At 38.2% G+C, this 22,849-nt stretch overlaps 1 protein-coding gene across 1 annotated transcript in view; it reads right to left on the bottom strand.

Moving 5' to 3' along the window:
- Nucleotides 1-22,849, bottom strand: part of LOC139936404 (iduronate 2-sulfatase-like) — a 47,401-nt gene that overhangs the window by 3,506 nt on the left and 21,046 nt on the right. Inside the window, exons 5-7 of the mRNA XM_071931223.1 lie at nucleotides 20,380-20,636; nucleotides 15,411-15,594; nucleotides 650-776 (exon numbers count right to left, since the gene is read on the bottom strand). Of these exons, the coding sequence (XP_071787324.1) occupies nucleotides 650-776; nucleotides 15,411-15,594; nucleotides 20,380-20,636 (568 nt within the window). The remainder of the gene's footprint in view (nucleotides 1-649; nucleotides 777-15,410; nucleotides 15,595-20,379; nucleotides 20,637-22,849) is intronic.

The following is a 22,849-nucleotide window of genomic DNA, read 5'->3' as shown; positions in this document are numbered from 1 at the left end:
CGTGTTAATTCATTCATTAGAAAAAAATGGCATCAAAAAAGACATCTATAGACATCTAGTGTTTGAAAACCTCCTCTGCAAACACGTCTCAAGGAAGTTGAATATTTGGCTGGAGAAAATGCTAGAATTCAAGGTTTCTCATCAATGGATATCTCCTTACCTTGGATCAATTGAAAGCAATATGAAGGACAAATATTAATATGATATATTAGTAATAGTGGCTTATATATAGCACTCAAATCTGTCACTCAGTGACACTCAAGGTGCTTCTACATTCAGTATTTTCCTGCAAACTATGAGGGACTATGTTTGAAACATAAGACCTACTCCTTTTACATATACATGTATAGCACCATGTACATGATGTAATGGTTTACAAGGTGCTGTGGCGCAATATGCTGCCAATCAAACAAGGAACATGAGCAATCCCTTTCTCTTTTTAATAAGTTCACTGTTTTTTTACGTGCATAACACAACACACAGGATCAACGGCTTTACGTCCCATCCAAAGGACAAAGCATCATGGTTAAGTGTCTCACTTAAAGACACAGGTGTCACGACTGGGACTTGAACCCACACTCTGCTGATCAGAAACACCAGAGTTTGAGTTCGGTGTTCTTAACCACTGAGTCTTCATCTTCACACTCACCATGATCTCCAAGAAGTACAATGATTGTGTCTCCTGCCAGACCTTCCTCCTCAAGAGTAGATAAAACTCTTCCCACTTCATGGTCGATATAAGATGTAGCTGCAAAATATGCCTGCCGCATCAAGAGCTATAGAGATGAACAAAATGAGACATAAGGTGGTTATTACTGGCTGCTTATTTCATCAACTTTTCCATCTAGTTAACCAAGAGAGGTTTGCAGAAAACACCATGTGTCATGGCCGAGCGGATAAGAGCACCGAACTCAAGCCCTGGTGCTTCTGTTCAGCAGAGTGTGGGTTCGAATACCGGTCAAGACACTTGTGTCCCTGAGCAAGACACTTAACTATAATTGCTTCTCTCCACCCAGGGGTAAATGGGTATTTGTGAGGGCAGAGATGGTTCTTGTGATTGATTTAGCCGAGTAGCGCATATTAATGTTGCACAGGCTGTGTACTCCCCAGGGAGCTGGGATGGTTTAAGGAATGAACTAAGGCCCTGTGACTAGGGGTAATAATGTTGGAAGCATGTGACAAAGGTGTTTTTTCTTTCATTATTATCTCGCAACTTTAATGACCAATTGAGCTCAAATTTTCACAGGTTTAATAGTTTGTGCATATGTTGAGATACACCAAGTGAGAAGACTGGTCTTTGACAATTACCAAAGGTGTCCAGTGTCTTTAAAGAAACCCAAGTCTAGTCTGTGTTTGTGAGAGTTGATTCAGTGTTATGAATACTTCACACTGATGACTTTAGCATGTCAATTATGATGTATCCGTTTGAGTGCAATATTCATTCATATTTCTATACAGAACCCGGAAACGACAAAATTTGTGTAATTGAAATTTACTAAATGCCCCGAAAGCCATTAAAGGAACACGTTGCCTTGGATCGGTCGAGTTGGTCTTTGAAAAGCGTTTGTAACCGTTTTTTATAAAATGCATATTGGTAGAAAGATGTTGTAAAAGTAGAATACAATGATCCACACAAACATGCCTAGAAATTGCGTTGTTTTCCTTTTACCTCGTCGACTAATACGTCGGCCATTTAATGGGGGTCAAAATTTTGACTCCCATAAATGGCCGACCATGTTAGTTCGCACAGTAGAAGGAAAACCACGCAATTTGGAGGCAAACTTGTGTGGATCATTGTATTCTACTTTTAAAACATCTTTCCAACCATATGCATTTTATAAAAAACGGTTACAAACGCTTTTGTTTTGACCAACTCGTCCGATCCAAGGCAACGTGTTCCTTTAATGTGATGTGATGTCCGTAACTGGAGAATCCATGAGACTTGTAACGGACCCGCAAGAGATTTGAATCACCACATTAAGATTTAAAGTCAAGTGACAAACCACCACAGAGTTAAAGGGACACGTTGCCTTGGATAGGATGATTTGGTCTTTGAAAAGCATTCGAAAGCAATTGTTATGAAATCGATATGGTTAAAAAGATGTTTTTAAAGTACAATATAATGATCCACACAAACATGTCTTGAAATTGCGTGGTTGTCCTTTTATTGTGGGAGTGTCGTGGCCGAGCGATTAAGAGCACCGAATTCAAACTCTGGTGTTTCTGATCAGCAGAGTGTGGGTTCGAATCCCCAGCCGTGACACTTGTGTCCTTAAGCAAGACACATAACCATTGCTTCGTCCTTCGGATGGGACGTAAAGCCGTTGGTCCCATGTGTTGTGTAAACGCATGTAAAAGAACCCAGTGCACTTATCGAAAAGAGAAGGGGTTCGCCCCGGTGTTCCTGGCTGGATTGGCAGCATATTGCGCCACAGCACCTTGTAAATCATTACATGGTGCTTAATGATTAGGTCTTATATCTCAAAATTCGCCCCACTCCTTGCAGTAATAATACCTGGCGCTTTGTATCCTTTGGCTAAAGGCGCGTTATAAATACGGTTATTATTATTTTACTTTGACACAGTCGGCCATTTCATGGAGTAAAAAAACTTGACTCCAAAAAATGGTGTGCTGTTCACGACATAAGGAAAACCATACAACTTCAAGGCACATTTGTGTGGATTGTAGATTCTACTCTAAATTGTCTTTCTAACCATTATGCATTTTATTACCAACGGTTTAAAACGCTTTTCAATAGACCAACTCGCCCGATCCAAGGCATAGTGTCCCTTTAAAATTCACCCCAATTTTCCCCATCCATTTTTCCCATCCATCACACTGTGATAGGAGAACACGACAGGTCTTATCTCGGCAAGGTAATTTATGTCTCTTCCCTTTGGAGTCAGGTCTACTGGTCATTTTGCTGAGAGAACTTTTTAAACAGATTAACCCCACTCCAAGCCAGCGTTCAGTCTAAAAAAAAGCTACTACTAACCTGATAGCATCTTTCTTTTCTTAATCTTATAGCGTGATTACAAGTTATAACACTTTGTCACAACAGACACAACTGGATCATACATTGTAGAGGAACAAAAGTAAATGGGTCATACTCTTACTCCATCCAAAAGAGAAAATTATATAAGGCCGGTTTATAGTCAGTCGCGCGATGGTCGGGTGATGGAAATCTTGACAAAAAAGACACAGTTTTTAAGGCCTCAGCGATGACTATAAACCATGTACGGGGTAAACTGTGTTGCGAGTCAAAATTTCCATCGTGCAACCGACTATAAACCGGCCTTTACTCGAGAAGATAACTCATTCCTTAAAGGATTTGGGTACCTTTTGAAAATGTCCACAGATTTACATTAAACTTACAGGGTTTGAAGATAATGATAGTGGAAAGCTTCCCTTCAAATTCTACCTACTGAGGTGCTGTAGTTTTTGAGAAATGAGTAAAACAATGTCATGAAAATACGTTTGTAAATGATTAAAATTATTTTCATGACATTGTTCTACACATTTCCCAAAAACTACAGCACCTCAGCAACTAATATTTTCAGGGAAGCTTTCTACTATCATTATCTTCAAACTGTGTAAGTTTAGAGTAAATCTGTGGACATTGTGTTTTTTGTCCTACAAAAAGTACATACACCCTTTAAAGGTACACTATCACACTTTATTGGTCTCATCATAATTGTTAGCATTAAAGCCTACTTGGTAACAGGCAACGGAGAGCTGTTGTTAGTCTAAACTATTGCCTCTGAAGTAATGTATTTTTGAGAGAAAGAGGTAATTCTTATTCAAATAATTATAGACTTCAGGCCTGAACCCTTGTATTATGCATACTGAAAGCACACAAATGTGTGCAACAAGGGTGTTTTTTCTTTCATTATTTACTCGCAACTTCGATGACCAATGGAGCCCGAACTTTGACAGGTTTGTTATTTTATGCATGATGGTGTCCAGGAGCCGATTTCACGAACACTAGGATAAATCCTACATATCTCGAGTTACTACGAGTGAGGATGGGTTCAATGCGTCATATCGTCAATGGATATGGAACTTAATAAGTCCTAAGATTAACTCTCAGTTAGGAAGAGTTTGGTGAAATTGACGGCTGTGCCTTTAACGTTCAAGCTAGCATGACAGAGGTGATTGTGAGTTTTGGTGCTACTGCTGACAGCCCTTTTGTACGCTTTGAGACATAGCTTGATTGAATTTTGTGCAATTCCACAGGAAGGCACCTGTTGTGGACATAACACTCAACTTGTATGAGGGTCTACCTAATCAATCCAAACCTTCTAACACATTGAGTGTTTTGGACGCAACAATATTAATTTTATGGATATTTTCAGACACTGAGAGTTACTACCAATATATTGGTTACAATGAAAAAATAGCTCAAAAGTTAAAGAATATATTAATGACTATTCATAAATACCCCATACAGTTTCACTATTCTTATTGGTGGAGAGCGCGTCACATGGGGTATTTAAACGGTTGATAAAGACATAGTTGGAGCTGTTTAAGACCGGCTAGCTTCGCATGCTTGGTCCACAAGCTCATTAACGCCAATTTACTCACGCGGAATGCAATATACATGTATATAAATTATACCCAGACGTAATCTGATTGTACATGCGGGTATACACAACCGAACAGACCAACCAGTAAAAACAAAATCTGAATAAGTACAAACTTTGAAAATTCGCATCGAAAATTCCTACCTGTAGGTACATGTACATGTAAAAAAAAAAAAAAAAGGAGCATTTACGAAACGAATTAAAGAGTAGTGACTCATTCTTAACAGCCTTCTAAAACCTTGGAGGGTCATAGCCAGACCATAAAGGCCTGAGCCGGTTTTAAACGGTCGTTCAAGAACTCGTAGCTACCCTTTTATTCCCTTATTAATATCATGCTTGTGGAGGCCCTAAGCACTCAAGTTTGAAGATGTCTGCCCATGACTAGTTTGAAGTATTATTTATTGATTTCGTCTTTGTCTCTAAAGTATTGGAGGTCGCCTTTCAAAAATGACAACTACAGACCGATTTATCATGTTCAACTACGTTGTATTTCAAAAAACATTTTGTCTTCAAAGATCGTATCTTGGAGCCTATTTTTAATTGTGTACGGGCAAAATGCAACCTTTTGACAATTTCAAAGTGGCATGTAATGGCAATTCTATTTGAGGAGATAAAACGTTTTTGCACCTTGGTAAGAATTACACACATGGATGCTTATACTGATTATAATAACTAATAACTAACTCTTATATACATGTAATGCATTTCACAATAACCGTTGCGCTTTACATTAGCGCCCCCGACATTGGGCCAATAACGATCTAATAATCTTCCTCAGGTCCCTGGGGAGTAAACAGCCCGAGCTGCCTGGGTGCTCAGAATTTCTTTTCAAAACACAGTGTTGACCCCTGTACCCTCGAAAGTACCCATTTATACCTCTGGGTGGAGAGAAGCAATTATAGTAAAGCATCTTGCTCAAGGACGTATGTATCACTACCTGGGAATTAAACCCATACTTGATGACTTACATGTATGGCAGTGGACACTATTGGTAATTACTCAAAATAATTATTAGCATAAAACCTTACTTGGTAACAAGTAATGGGGAGAGGTTGACAGTATAAAACATTGTGAGAAACTACTCCATCTGAAGTAACGTAATTTTCCAAAAAAGAAGTAATTTCCCTTGAATTTGATCTTGTGACCTCAGAATTAGATTTTGAGGTCCTGAAATCAAGCATCTGAAAGCACATAACTTCGTGTGACAAGGGTGTTTTTTCTTTCATTATTATCTCGTGTCCAGGGTCTTTAACCACCAGAAATGCCATAACCTTGAATTTGATCGTTGCTCTTTTCAAACAAGTATTTTAGTAAATGGTTTTATTTTTTCCCATCAATGTTTTCGTAGATATTGCATTTGTATTTCTCTTAGCTTAGACTTACCTAGATCAATTTTGGTTATCGTTTTATGTTATTGTTTGTATTAAGAGTCAGTTCAGGTAAATAATTGACATAGTTGCTCACGGTCAAAAAATGAATTTTTTTTATACTTTTTTGGTGGAAGGGCCTTGGGGTGCAAGTAAACAAAATTGCATTTTCAATTCTATATATAGCCCGTTGCCATGGTTACGGCTCATTTTGTTTTTTGGCCATTTTAGGCCGATTTTGGGGTCTGAAAAACTGGTTTTTAGCTCATATTTACAACTCCACCCCACCAAAATGCAAAATTATTTCAAAAAACCTTTTATATCACTACAAAGTATCATCCTTGGCCTTCCTTGAGAAAAAAAATTATTGCTTTAAATATCACCCTTGTGCTATTTTTGCATCATGCATTACAGTATGTTTTTAGAACTTGCAAAATCGACATTTTTACCCTATTTTTGGACCCCAAAATGTCAACTTGCCAGGGGTCTCAGAAAATTTTCCTTTCGGCTGTGATTAGGGCCAACATGGGTCTTTCCATATCTGGTGTCAAAAACTTGGGCAATTGTATCCTGTTGTGACAGTACTGCCTCAAAACTTGACTTTTTTCCCAAAAACGTGAAAAAAGGGTCTTTTCACATAATATCGAAATACGTGTCCATGGTAAAAAAAAGGGAATATTTTTCTTATACTTTGTGGATGGTAGGGACTTGGGGTCCAAATAAACAACATTTACATTTCAAATCGTAATATAACACGTTGCCATGGTAACAGTTCATTTGTGTTTAGGCCACTTTAGGTCGATCTTGGGGTATGACAAACTGTTTTTTTAGTTAATATTTACAACTCCACCCCACCAAAAAACAAAAATATTTCATAAAACCTTTTACATCACTACAAAGTATCATCCTTGGCTTTACTTGAGACAAAAAAATACTGCTATAAATTCACCCTTGTGCTATTTTTAGAACGTGCATTAGAGTATGTTTTTAGAACTTGCAAAATCAACATTTTTACCATATTTTTTTGCCCTCAAAATTTCATTTTTTTCAGAGGTCTCAGAATATTTTTCTTTCGGTTTTGATCAGGGCCAAAATTTTTCTTTTTTATTTCTGGTAAGAAAAACTTGGGCAAGTGTATCCTGATGTTAACAGTACTGTCTCAAAAATAGACTTTTTTCCCCAAACAGAAAAATGCATTTTGAATTGTTTTTTCTTCATATTGAATTTCTATCATTAAAAAGTAATAATTCTATCAATCTCGCAGCTTTTCCTAAGCACTAGTGGATTACCCAACATTGATCAGGAACTGTTGATGACCTTAATTTTACAATTTGCCCTGCCCAGCCCCAATCATATATTTCTTGACATTGCATAAAACAATGTTTTGTGAATAGCGCCTCTTTTTTTGAAAGTGTTCCCTTTCGGTTGTTATTGGTGTTTTCATGTCTTCTGGGTAGAAACACTGTGTTTATTGTATCCTGTTGTGACTGATCATGCCTTAAGTATAGTAATTTTTCCAAAAACAATGCATGCTTGTTAAAAAATCTGGCACTGTTTCCATGCCCTTTGAGTAATGAATACAAAGTTTTTATTTAAACATAATGGTATCCAACCAAACCATAACCAATGCTTTGCCACTGAGAGTTCTTGATTTGGCTACTTTACCTATTGTACAGGTACATTATGATTCCCATTGCAAGTAGAGTGCGATGAGCATTCTTTACAAGTTGTCTTTAATACAGGGCCTACTCTCCTTGGTCCCTGCCTGCTACCAAATGTAAAACTTTTCATAGAGATAGAGATCATAAACAATGTAGTTTCTGTGCTTGAGGCAGATGGTTTGGAGCATCCAATCATGTCCAACACAAATGTGGGAAATTAAAAAGCCTGCTTAAAAGTGTTGGAAAAATTTGCCAAGATCTTATTAAAAACAATGATACTAACGATTTGCATGACGAGCGTAAGAGATCATTTAAAAGGAACACGTTGCCAGGGATCGGTCAAGTTGGTCTTTGAAATGCGTTTGTAACCGCTTGTTATAAAATGCATGTCTAGAAAGATGTTTTTGAGTGATACTTGTCTGGATCATTATATTCTACTTTTAAAATATCTTTCTAATCATTTGCATTTTGTAATAAACGTTTACAAACACTTTTCAAAGACCAACTCGACCGATCCAAGGCAACGTGTGTTCCTTTAATGAAACAACACGGATAGAAGTTGTAAATACTTGCACCTGCTCAACAAGATGCATTTGCAGTGACACGATCAACAAAAAACATTGTCAAACATTACCTGCTGAACTCTTTTATTGTTTGCAACAGTACAACTGAAAGGAACCCCACCATGGTTGGGGGAACTGCTTACAGAAGGCCAAAGCAGGTGAATTTGGACACAGTACTTGCTCACTTTTAGAGCCTCTTTGTTCTGATAGGGATGAAAATGTTTAGTTTGGTAGCGAGCAGGGGACCAAGAAGACTGTTAAAAGGCCATGTACAAATGTATAAACAAGAATAGTAAAGAATGCTCATCGCACTACTTCTCTTCTTGCAATGTGAATCATACCTGTACAACTAGGTAAAGTAGTCATGACAAAACAATAACTCTCAGTGGCAAAGCATGGTTATAAACTTTTTATATGTTACTTAAAGAACATGGAAACAGTGCCATATTTTTTTAACAATCATGCTCGTTTTTGGTTTTTAATAATTCAAACTAAGGGATAACTTCCAAATGCATTTTTATTGTTTTTGGAAAAATTACCATGTTTGAGGCAGAAGTGTCACAATAGGATACAATAAACCAAAGTGTTTCTCCCCAGCAGACATGCAAACCATAATGATAGCCCAATCACAACCAAAGGGGAAATATTCCGAGGACCAATAATAAATTAAGACAGTACAAACTTTCTTGATGTGCAAGGGGAATTAAAAAATGTGACTTTCAAAAAAGAGGCGCTGTTCACAAAACTTTTTTATTTTTTTATGCAATGTCAAGAAATATGATTGGGCCGGGGCCGGGGTGGGGCCGGGGCAAATTCTAAGATTTAGGTCATTAACAAGTCCTGATCAATGTTTGGTAATGCACTAAGCCTACAGAGTGCTTATGAAAAGCTGCCAGATTGATGGAATTATTACTAACTTCTTAATGTTATAAATTCAAATTTAAGCAAATATTTCAAAATGCATTTCTCTATATATGTTTTCGGGGAAAAGGGTTTATTTTTGAAACAGTTCTGTTGCATCAGGATGCAATTGCCCGGGTTTTTCTTAAAAGAAATAAAAAGACAAGTTTTGGCCCTGATCAAAACCGAAAGGAAAATATTCTGAGACCCCTGCAAAAATGAAATTTTGAGGGCAAAAAATATGGTAAAAATGTTGATTTTGCAAGTTCTAAAAACATACTCTAATGCACGATCTTAAAACACCACAAGGGTGAAATTTATAGCAATAATTTTTTGTCTCAAGTAAAGCCAAGGATGATAATTTGTAGTGATGGAAAAGGTTTCATAAATATGCTTGTTTTTTGGTGGGGTGGAGTTGTAAATATTAACTAAAAAACAGTTTTTCAGACCCCCAAATCGGCCTAAAGTGGCCTAAAAACAAATAAACTGTTACCATGGCAACGTGTTATATTATGATTTGAAATGTAAATGCTGTTTATTTGGACCCCAGGTCCCTACCATCCACAAAGTATAAGAAAAATGTTCCTTATTTTTTACCGTGGACACGTTTATCGATACTATGTGAAAAGACCCTTAAAAAGGCATTTTTCACGTTTTTGGGAAAAAAGTCTAGTTTTGAGGCAGTACTGTCACAACAGGATACAATTGCCCAAGTTTTTGACACCAGATATGGAAAGACCAATGTTTGCCCTAATCACAGCCGAAAGGAGAATTTTCTGAGACCCCTGGCAAGTTGACATTTTGGGGTCCAAAAATAGGGTAAAAATGTCGATTTTGCAAGTTCTAAAAACATACTGTAATGCATGATGCAAAAATAGCACAAGGGTGATATTTAAAGCAATAATTTTTTTTCTCAAGGAAGGCCAAGGATGATACTTTGCAGTGATATAAAAGGTTTTTTGAAATAATTTTGCATTTTGGTGGGGTGGAGTTGTAAATATGAGCTAAAATCCAGTTTTTCAGACCCCAAAATCGGCCTAAAATGGCCAAAAAACAAAATGAGCCGTAACCATGGCAACGGGCTATATATGGAATTGAAAATGCAATTTTGTTTACTTGCACCCCAAGGCCCTTCCACCCACAAAGTATAAAAAAAATTCATTTTTTGACCGTGAGCAACTATGTCAATTATTTACCTGAACTGACTCTTAAGCGGCATGAGCACTTTTATTGATTTGTGCGCTTATAAGTTTTCATTATTATTCAAATTATCATCATTATTTTTTAAGGAACATGGCAGTAGAAGAAGGCATTTGTCAATCCCGGAGGACTATGTGCCGTTTGACGTCGGTTTGGGAACTACTGGTGAGACTGTAGGAATGCGGGAGTTGCAATCTTTACTGCAGTATGGAACAAGAATTATAATAATACGCAGAAGTCAATTTATATTTGTTCTTAATCTTTGTGCTTGAATGTTTATAAAGACTTGGTCGTTCAATATGAATCAATAGTATGAGTTCCTTATGGCAGGTGCATGTGACGCCTTCATGCCCCTCGTCCAATAACAGGAAATGGTCTAACATTGTATGTGGGTTTACTTTATAGGCCCACCTGCCTCTTGCCTTTGTAACAGTTTCCCAACAGTCAGTCTTCATTACTCTACATCAAGTCCATCATTACATCAACTTCATATAGATTAAAGGTACTGTACATGTTTGGTAATTACTCAAAATAATTATTAGCATAAAACCTTACTTGGTTTACCAGCAACGAAGAGCTGTTGATAGTATAAAACAAAACGTAGTTTTTGAGAAAGAGGTAATTTCTCACTAAAATAATAAACACTACTAGCAAGAAGCCTTTTATTTCTGTCTAAAAGCACACTACTTTGTACAACAAGGGTGTTTTTTCATTCGTCATTTTCTTGCAACTTCAATGACCAACTGAGTCCAAATTTTCACAGGTCTATTATTTTATGCATATCTTGTGAGCACTCTGGGCCTCTCATTTGTAATTTTAAAACTGTTAAAATTTGTTGACCTATATCATCTTAACTTAGGAAGGTTCATGTATAAATATATGAATGATCTTTTACCTGCTTGTTTCAACTCCAGTTTTACACTTACCTCCAACAAACCCTCCTATTATACCCGTAGCGCTGCTAGGAAAAATCTGTATGTTAACTATCGTAGAACTTCATTGTCTAAAAATGGTGTTGTCCAGCGTGGCACTTTATTTTGGGATAGTCTAGATGACTCTTTTTAAATCATTAGGTACTCTCTCAACTTTTACCAACAAACTTAAAACTCATTTTCTTAATGAATACTAAGATTCTGATGTTATTTTTGTATGTAGAAAATGTAATGGCTTTATTTTCTGTCTTACACCTGTCAGTTTTGTCCTGTTAGTTTTGTCACGCATTTTTAATGTCTGTCTGTTTTTTGGTTTGTCTGTTCATAGGCTGGGGAACAAAAGCTGTGCTTCTCCCCGGACCTAGATGTTGCCTTTTATTTAAAGTTTCACCTTTTGATAGTTTATATTTACTTTTATTTTGTCCATAATACTCTGTAATACACTATTTGCAACATTGAATAAACGTTTATATCTATCTATCTATTAAATGAAAATACTGGTCTTTGACAATTACCAAAGGTCTCCGGGCCTTTAATCCATGGTGTTACCTTTGCATTATTAACCCATTTTGTTCCAGATCTAACCCCACAGTCGGTGTCCCTTTATGTCCAATCAATATTTCATAATTCAATATTTCATAACTGAGCTTGCAGCAAAAAATAGGTTATTAGCGCAGCCATAATGAATTAATAATAACATTCTTTCAATGTGGAAGAATCAGTCATTTTCTATAGAGGTTGATGTACAGATGAGTTGACTCCATCTTTACGGGCAAAATACATTTAGGCCTGCAGGCACGTCATTTGCCCAGTAGATTAACGCAGGCGCGCTGTTTACTAACCAATCAGGCAGTGAGTTTTATGAAATGTGCGCGTGATACACGCCATTCTATCGCATGGCTCTGTGTTCCAAATTGCCCGTAAAGATGGCCGATATACGCCATTGTGGGAACTATCTCTAATTGATGGATCTAATCTAAACGGATGGACCTAAAGTATTCATGTTTTGTTCGGAACATCAGTTCTGAAAAGAAATGGGTTACTGGGATAGTCATCTGGAGATTAAATTTATAAACTGTGAGAATTTACTTTGAAAAGATCTGGCTTGGAATGAAAGCAGGGTCTTTTACAGAACTCCAATATTGAAGGTTATTCCTTGGGGCTTTAGCTGATTGAAGTATCTTGGCTTTTCTTCAACAATGCGGACAGAAGCGGAAAGTGGGAGCATCATTCTACGACCTGATTGATATTTATTTGCAAAGCAGTTGTCTAAAGTGCTTCCAAAAATGAAAACTATGCCAAATCTCCCGAGGGAACTCTTACAAAAGGATGATCAAAGAAACTGTCAATTTTGGTTGGAATAAAATGAGCTAAATAGATTCATATCGGAAATAACCATTCCCTTACTGAGAATGAATTATGAAAAACATAGTTAAAGGCAGTGGACACTGTTGGTTATTACTCAAAATAATACTTAGCATAGCACCGAACTTGGTAACGGGTAATGAGGAGAGGTTGATAGTATAAAACATTGTGAGAAACGACTCCCTCTGAAGTGGTGTAATTTTTTTAGAAAAAAGTAATTTTCCACGAATTTGATTTTAAGACCTCAGATTTAGAGTTTGAGGTCTCGAAATCAAGCATCTGAAAGCGCACAACTTTTTGTAACAAGGATGTTTTTTTTTCATTAATGTCTTACAACTTCGACTACCAATTGAGCTGAAATTTTCACAAGTTTGTTATTTTATGCATATAATATTGAGATACGCCGAGTGAGAAGACTGGTCTTTGACAATTACCAAAGGTGTCCAGTGTCTTTAATACTTTGCAAGCTTTCCACCTTCAAGAACTATCTATGAAGACGCAAAACAGGATGCAATGGTGGCCTCAATACTTGTTCAATCTTTGATCCCTCTTTGGCAACAAACATCATCTGAAAAATCCAATCCCACTAAATTGAAGTTTCTAGCAAATGTGTACTTAACCAGAAAGCTGGGAATTCTTGCCCCAGAACTAATCTTTGCATCTGGAATCCCCAGTGTGTTGAGGCCTCATCGAGAGAGGAACTGTTGACTAGACTAGACTTTGCATCTGTAGTTACATATACTTTCTTTCTTCATTTTCTAGCTACTTTGTGGCACCAAAGGAACATATATTGACTTATTTAGATACAAAATGGTTATTGATCAGCACATGCCCAAAAAGCATTTCTCTCAGGGGGGGGGGGAGTATAACTGAAAAGCAGTCATCTTTTCATCAACGGGCTAAATTTGATTGACGGAATGAAACCCAAAAAGGGTAATTCATGGAAGCAATCAAATAGTGAGAGTATACAAAAATCATTGCTTCAAGTTTGAGAAAAATGTGGGACAGCTAATTATTTTCACCAGCTGCAAGTGTCTAAATAAGCAGAAACAAATATTTTCACTGAGAAATCCATTCAGTTTTGCAGATGGTTTGGTAACTTGAACACCACCACAACAAGGTAGAACACAAGAAAAATATCTGACATAATTGTATCCATAACCGAAAAGGCTTTTGTGGTTAAAACAGGGATGTCATATAGGCTGTTGAAAAAAACATAAACTATGAAAGCAAGGCATGAAAGCTTGCGAGCGCAAAGCGTGAACGTTTGGGAGTGCGAAAGCTTGGGGTACTAAGCCTAGCAATCTGAGCTCAATTTCATGGCTCTGCTAACTGTGGAACTCTGCGCATACAATCACCATGCACTCTGCTTACATGTGCTGCTGCTGCTGCTGCTGCTGCTGCTGCTGCTGCTGCTGCTGCTGCTGCTGCTGCTGAGCAACAGCAACAGCAACAGCAACAGCAACAACAACAACAACAACAACGCTTATAAAGTGCCTTACTGGTATCAAACTGGCTGACATGTACCGACGACAGTTGAGTTAAACAATAAAACAGACTATATGGCACATAGATACTAAAATAAAGCAGAAATTCGATAGTGTTTGAAGAGCAAAATAAACAGCAGTGCAGCCGACATGGGCGTCACAGAAAAATAAGTGTAAGCGCTACTAGCTGTGTAAGCGCAGAATGTCTAGTACACAGTGGTTTAAGACCCAGACATCAGGTCCGATTTTTTTTTCTGAGATAACTACATTTCTGTGGTGATTTGTACAAGAAGAACTAATTTGTTGACGAATTTTAATTTTTTTTGAAATTTATTACCCTGGTTTTTTAAGGAATTGTAGTTCGTGACATACATTGTACATGTACATTTATATTCAGCAAAAAAGGGCCTGGACGAAATGCTAAAAATATGTAATAGATTAGTAAAGTAACCATTCGTTGTGGCTAGAAATTTACGGTAAATTAGCGAAAATGAGTTTTTTTACTCCTGAAAATGAGAATTTTCAAAAAAGCAATTGTTTACATCGCAAAATTAAGGAAAATAAACAAAAATCAAAACCAACGACTAGTTTCAGCCCAAAAGCTAACTGATTGTAACCTTTTATTAATCCTAGTCACTGGGCCTTAGTTCATTCCTTAAACCATCCAAGCTCCCTGGGGAGTATACAGCCTGTGCAACATTAACATGTGCTACTCGGCTAAATCAATCACAAGAACCATCTCTGCCCTCACAGGTACACATTTACCCCTGGGTGGCAAGAAGCAATTATAGTTAAGTGTCTTGCTCAGGGATACAAGTGTCCTGACCAGGACTTGAACCCACCCACTCGGCCCTGACACCCTATGAATACAAATTAATATTAACACCCCAGACAGTTTTGATATTCCTATTGGTGGAGAGCGCGTTACAAGGAAGTGTTATAAACGATTGATAATGACCAGCAGGAGCAGTTTATAACCGGTTGGTTTCGGATAAGTTCTTTTGCCTTCGGCTCGGGCCTGTATCGAACAGCCGCGACCCTGCCGGTTTTAAACAGCAGTTTTAGAACTTGTCGCTACCCTTTTATTCCCTTATTTAATATTTACATGATATTTGTCAGGCATTGGTTGTTAATGTAATAGTCAACAACCTTATATTTAAGTGTCTTGCTCAGGGACACAAATGTCACGTGTCACGACCGAGATTCCAACCCACTCTCCGTTGAACAGAAGCACCAAAGCTTGAGTTCGGTGCTCTTATCCACTCAGCCGAAACACTTCCTTTGTGAAATCAAACCCAGGCTTGATTAATGAATACAAAATGTATGAACACAAATTAAACATTAATACTTACATGATATTTGTCCGGCATCGGTTGATAATAGTCCACACCCTGTGCAGAAAGTGGAATGTCCTCCCCTTTACGGACATCTTTCCAATGTTCCCAGGCAACGGGAGGAAGATTGGTTGTGAAGTAAGGATTCTTGGCCATTTCTATGGTCTCGATGGGGTACAGGTCCTTGTACTTCTCTGGATATCTGAAAAGGTTAATCAACTTTCTATCATTTGGATGTAGTACTGATGAATATGTGGGTTTACATTTGTAACGAGGGAATCTCAGTCGAATCATCCATCTCCAAGCCACAACCCTGCCAGTCTTAAACTGCCATTTAAATGGCACTGGACACCTTTGGTAATTGTGAAAGACCAGTACACTTGCTGTATCTCAACGAATGCATAAATCAGCAAACTGGTGAAAATTTGAACTCAATTGGTCATCGAAGTTGCGAGAGAATAATGAAAAGAAAAAACAACCTTTTCACACGAAGTTGTGTGCTTTCAGACGCCTAAAAAAGGGTTTAGGCTTAAGTCTTAAAATATTTGAGAGAGAAATTACCTCTTTTTCAATAAACTACCTGCCCTAAGGGTTAGCCGTTTCTCACACTGTGTTATACTATTAATGACTCTCCATTGCTCGTTGCAAAGTAATATTATGCCAACAATTATTTTGAGTAATTACCTAGTGTCCAGTGCCTTTAAGATATTATCACCACTCATTTATTTTAATTCATCAATGACCCTTTTGTTAAAGCGTGGAGGAAATCTAGTCTTACTGTTCACCGCCAAATGTTTACAGAGCAAAGAAACCTGGTTCTCCGTTTAATTAGAGATGCCCAACGTGCACATTTCAAACAGAATATATCAGACAATGCAACAAATCCAAGACAACTTTTCACTGTTGTTGATGGTTTGCTACACAGTAAACCATCACTGTGTCTTCCTGACAGTCCATCTGCATTAGACCTCGCGGAAAGGTTTAATGTTCACTTCGAAACCAAAGTTACCCACATCAGGTCGGAGCTTGATGGGCATATATCATCAGTTGCAGTATCTGTCCATGATACTCATTCTACATCGGTACTCCAACTTTTCGAGACGGAATCGGAAGAAACTGTTGGAAAGCTCATCCGCCGCTCACCCTCAAAATCATGTGATCTCGATCCAATACCTACCTCCTTGTTGAAAACATGTCTGTCATCCGTCCTACCTGCAATTACAAACATTGTCAACTCATCCATAGAAACAGGAATCGTGCCTCAGCAGCTCAAAAAGGCGCACGTCACCCCCATCTTAAAGAACTCAAAGCTAGATAAGAACAAGCTCAGTAACTACAGACCTGTCTCGAATCTGCCGTTCATCTCAAAAGTTGTGGAGAAAGTGGTAGCCGGTCAACTCAATGACTACCCAACATCCAACAACCTGCTTGAGCTGGCACAGTCAGCATATCGTAAACACCACAGCACCGAGACTACACTCCTGTGTGTTCGAAATGACATCCTTGGAGCCATTGACAAGAAACTCTCTGTAATTTTAGTGTTACTTGACCTTTCTGCTGCTTTTGACACTATCGACCACCAAATCCTCCTTCAACGTCTTCACTACAACTTCGGTATCACTAGAACTGCTTTGAAGTGGTTAACTTCATAACTGGAAAATCGCACCCAAAATGTAAAAATCGACGGGTCCTTCTCATCCAACACTACACCACGTTTTGGCGTCCCTCAAGGGGTCTGTGCTCGGTCCAGTGTTATTTTCCTTGTACTTTTCACCTGTTGCGAACATCGCTCGTAACCACGGTCTGTCCGTTTAGCTTTACGCGGATGACGCACAACTATATCTGCCATTTGTCTACACGGACGCAAACACTGCAGTTGCCCGTACAGAAGCCTGTGTTGCCGAAGTTAAGGAATGGATGGTCGCAAATAAACTTCAACTCAATAGCGACAAGACAGTCATCCTCTTGCTGAACTCCCAAAGTCAACAACGCCACAACACCATTCACAGCATCCTGATTGATGGCCATGTCATTCCTTGTAGCAACACAGCTAGAAACCTTGGTGTCATCTTTGACAGGCACATGAACTTCACAACCAACGTCAAAAACTCCTCCCGCATCGCCATGTACCACTTGAAGAACATAAACCACATCCGCTCTTTGCTCTCTGACAAAACAGCAGAGCAACTCATTCATGCACCTGTAACGTCTCGACTTGACTACTGCAACTCCCTCTTATATGGACTTCCAGCTTCCACCTTGCCCCACCTTCAGAGAATCCAGAACATTGCAGCTCGTATCCTAACATGCTCAAAAAAGTTTGAGCATATCACCCCGGTTCTTAAAGCATTACACTGGCTCCCTGTTGAGCAACGCATCATCTTCAAACTCCTTTGCACAACACACCGTTGTATGACAGAGAGTTCATCCCCGTTGTACTTGCAGAGGCTTCTCCTGCCGTATAAGCCCGTTCGCCAGCTAAGGTCCAGTGATGCCAACTTGCTTGCCGTTCCACCTTCCAGGTTGAAAACCTATGGGGATAGAAGTTTCTCGGTTGCAGCCCCCCCGCCTGTGGAACGACTTGCTTCTCGCCCTTAGATCACAACCTGACATTGCTTCATTCAAATCGAATCTCAAAACTTACCTCTTCAGTCAAGCCAACCATTAATTTTTCCCTTGGTCACATTTTCGCGCAGTGAATAGTTTTCTAGATACCAACGCTTTATAAGATTTATTATTATTATTATTATTATTTCAGTTTTGTGTCCTGTCCTCAGGATTCCGTTGAACCAGGGGTCAGATTTAATGCAGCACTAAACGTCACCAATGTCATTAGCTTGTGCGCCAAAATGCATACCATGTGTAACAGCAAACCGGCCTTTAAAACAGATTCAGCTTTGAAAAGCCTGGTTCAACGGAACCCTGAGGATGTGACGCGGAATTGAAAGTTATTCATGCTTCAACAAAAAGGTCATTTATGAACTAAAAATAAATGAGTGGTGATAAGATCTTAAAGTCTCGTTGGTAAGACACTGCTCTAGAATTGCAAGGGTCATGGTCCGAAACCCACCCAAGTAACATGCCTGTGATATTTTTTCACAGGATTCGGGAAAGTACTGAGTGTACAGTGCTAACACACATCGGTGTATTGGTAAAAAAAAAAAAAAGTTAATGTCCTTTATCCCCGATGCAAATTTAGCATCTATTAGATTCAGCTCTGCTACTATAGACTACTCATAAATACAGTTTCGCTATTGGTGGAGGGTGCGTCACGTGGGGGTGTTTAAACGGTTGACAAAGAAAAGCTGGAGCTATTTATAACCGGTTGTTTTTCAGATACTACGTGTTAGTCTTGATGCAAAACGTTTCTCATTATGGGCGATGTTGGCGCTGTTGGTCAGTTGGCCGCGCTGTGTGAAAGATAAACGCGAAACATCTTGCACAAAGACTAACTACGTGTACGGATGTACATGTATATCATAAAACTGTCTCAGTCATATAAAGTGCAACACACATACATACGTACCATGGAGGAAGGTACAAAGCACAAATGAATAATTTTACAGAGTTTCTTACTTGATTATGCCTTTTAAGCAAAAAGGCATTCTTGAATGGGAATATAAGAGTAGTAGCTCGTTCTTAAACTTATGTTTAAGACCTTGCAGGGGCGTGGCCGTGCAATCAGCTAGGGCCTTTATCGCACGGCCATGACCCTGGCGTTTTAAAAACTCGTCGCTACCCTCATTCCCTTATTAAATACCAGGTAAGCAGGGGCTCAATTTCATAGAGCTGCTTAAGCACAAAAAGGAGCCAAGCACAACAAAATGATGCTTATACCACAATCAGGTTACCATTCAAAATACTTTGAGCAGCTTTTTCTTTCTAAAGCAGCTCTGACAAATGGGCAATGGTCACTTGACCAACTTTCAACCAATTGGACTGCTTAAACTGTCTTATTTTCAACAGTCTTATAAATAACCTAAGATATTCTTTTATCATTCACTCAGTCGCCTGATGTAGACTAGAGCAAGCTAATCCGTTGAGACTAATTAAGAACTCACTCTACGTAAATGAAGTTTATAACGAGATGTCCCCTCGATCCACTAAAGCTAATTTAGTCCAGGCCTTCCGCTCAGGTAGCTATAAATAAGCAAGACAGTTCTTATCAGAACTGAGAAGTCTCACAAATTCTGAAAAATCTACTCCAGGTAGTAGAAAATATAAAGCATGACAGTTCTCAAAAGAAACAATCTACCTGGCAAGTAGATATACACACATGATGTTACCGCAAACCAAATATATATTGATACCTCACCATGCAATGCCTCAAATCCTATATAATTCTGAAACTATTAGTAATAATAAGTTAATGGCACTGGACACCATGTCAAAGACCAGTCTACTCACTTAGCGTATCTCAACTTAGGCATCAAATAACAAATCAGTGAAACCTTGTGCTCAATTGATGGATGAAGTTGCGAAGAAAGAACACATTGGAAGAACACATTTGACCCTTTTCGCACAAGTTGTGTGCTTTTATCTCAAATGCTTGAACTCAAGACCTCAATTGAGGTCTCAAATTCAGCTCAAATATTTTAGTGAGAAATTACTTCTCAAGAACTATAAACTTCACAGGGAGCCGTTTCTCACAATGCGTTACTATCAACAGCTGTCCATAGAGTAACAGGGATAGGTTGATAGTATAAAACTTTGTGAGAAACAACTCCCGCCGCAGTAACGTAGTTTTTGAGAAAGAAGTAATTTTCCACGAATTTGATTTCAAGACCTCAGATTTCAAATTTGAGGTCTCAAAATCAAGCATATGAAAGCACACACCTTTTAGTGACCATGGTGCTACCAGCAACTTCGACGACCGATTGAGCTGAAATTTTCACAGGTTTGTTATTTTTGGCATACGTTGAGATACACCAAGTGAGAAGACTAGTCTTTGACAATTACCAATAGTGTCCACTGTCTTTAAACCCACCTGAATGGAAGGTGTGGTTTATGGTAGCCAACAGCAATAAAGAATGGTGTATGTGGGGTTGGATGTCCATCAGTAGAAGGCATTACTTTATGACGTCCTTTTCCTTTAACTTTCCTCTTGGTTCTTGAGAGGCTTCTCAGGACTGATATTGCAGACTCCGTTATTTCTATATCAGGTAGAGTCCCTTTTGGCATTTTAGTTACATTCACTGGGCACATGGTGTAGGAATACAGGTTGCCATCAGGTCCAGGGCACAGCTAATCAAGAAAACATACGTGTAGTAATAGTAATCATAATAAGAACCAGTTTTGGAAAGCACTTTTCACATCCGAAGGGCATCTCAAAGGTCTTCCAACATCATCACTGCTGGTCACTGGGCCTTAAAGGATTTGGGTGCCCTTTCAAAACGTCCATAGATTTACATTAAACTTATAGGGTTTGAAGGTAATGATAGTGGAAAGCTTTCCTTCAAATATTACTTACTGAGATGCTATAGTTTTTGAGAAATGAGTAAAACAATGTCATGAAAATACGTTTGTAAATGATTAAAAAAAATTTCGTTCATGAGACAAAATTATTTTCATGACATTGTTTTACTCATTTCCCAGAAACTACAGCACCTCAGCACATAATATTTTTAGGGAAGCTTTCTACTATCATTATCTTCAAACTGTGTAAGTTTAGTGTAAATCTGTGGACATTGTGTTTTTTGTCCTACAAAAGTTACATAGACCCTGTAAATGCAGTGGACACTATTGGTAATTGTCAAAGACCGGTTGTCTCACTTGATGTGTCTCAACATATGCATAAAATAACAAACCAGTGAAACTTTAGGCTCAATTGGTTGTTGAAGTTGCGAGATAATATTGAAAGGAAAACACCCTTGTCACACGTAGTTGTGTGCTTTCAGATGCTTGATTTCGAGACCTCAAAATCTAATTCCGAGGTCTCAAAACCAAATTTGTGGAGATTTACGTCTTTCTCGACAACTACATTATTTCATAGGGAGCCGTTTCTCACAATGTTTGAAACTATCAACCTCTCCTATAATTTACTCGTTACCAAGTAAGGTTTTTTATGCTAATAATTATTTTGAGTAATTACCAATAGTTTCACTGCCTTTATAAGAGATTGCATGAAAGAATGTTAATCAAGAATTGAATGTGTAGATAAAAAAAGAAAATGTTGACATAATATGGTTGTTGACTTTTTAAGCCCACAGGCCACAGAGTGCTGGTACTAGCCTTGGTGGCCTTCAACAGTTTCCCATCGACTTTAAGATTTTTAACTCTGGAAGTGCCTTTTGCAAAATGAAAATGGCCTTGCCATTTCAACATGTTCAAAAATGAAATTCTAGGCCTGCACCTATGAACTCAACAGCTAAACAATTACAATCAATGCATAACACTTACTGTGTCAGTAATAATCATAATCAAACCCAAAACTCATACAGCACCTTAATCATGTAGGCATGATCTAGGGCACTGGGCAAATGCCACTACTCTAAAGCTAAGCAGGTCAAATTGGAGTAGTAATTCTTTTAAATCCATGACTGACTTTAAGGATTTGGGTACTTTGTGTAACACAAAACACAATGTCCACAGATTTACATTAAACTTACACCATTAAAAGATAATGATAGTAGAAAGCGTACCTTAAAAAATTAGTTGCTGACGTGCTGTAGCTTTTGAGAAACGAGTAAAACAATGTCATGAAAGTACGTTTTTACATGCTAAAATAATTTCCGTGTCGTGATCAGTGAGACTAAAATTATGTTCATGACATTGTTTTACTCATTTCTCAAAAACTATAGCACCTAAGTAAGTAATATTTTCAGGGTAGCTTTCTACTATCATTATCTTCAAACTGTGTAAGTTGAGTGTAAATCTGTGGACATTGTGTTTTTGGTCCTACAAAAAGTATCTAGACTCTTTAAACATCCTTTGAAAATAGTCAGAGGCCTCTATCTTTCCCTTTTTACGTCAAGAAAAGACAACAAAAACTGCTTTGCCCCACGCAGTTACACAATTCTAGGCCTGTAAAGAGTCAATGATGAGGTCAAACCATGGAGGTAGAATTAGACCTCCATGGTCAAACAAAGCAGAGCAGTTGACAAGGACTGGTTAACAGTGAGAGCGCCCTCTGTAGACTGAGATCTGAAAGGGGGTACATAGGTAGGAATTGAAACTTTGCATGGTGGTATAACTATATAAGAGGTTTCGCTGTAACACCACGTGGAAATGAAAGGGGGTAGTCAGAAATAAAGTACAGCAACAAGGAAGTTCATGTTTGTGAAACTATCTGGAGGGCTATTTGGTTATCACTTACTATACTTAGTTTTACCGTACACCAATAATATATTTTTTTGCTTCAGTTTCAGAATAAAGCTAACTAATATTAGTTAACACTATCCTGAAACTGAAAACAAAACATGAACTCATCTGCAAAGAATTCTACAGGCCAAGTGTGA

Source organism: Asterias amurensis, chromosome 4 (genome assembly GCF_032118995.1).
Source record: "Asterias amurensis chromosome 4, ASM3211899v1".
Lineage (NCBI taxonomy): Eukaryota > Metazoa > Echinodermata > Asteroidea > Forcipulatida > Asteriidae > Asterias > Asterias amurensis.
This window is presented reverse-complemented; position numbering and strand designations above follow the sequence as displayed.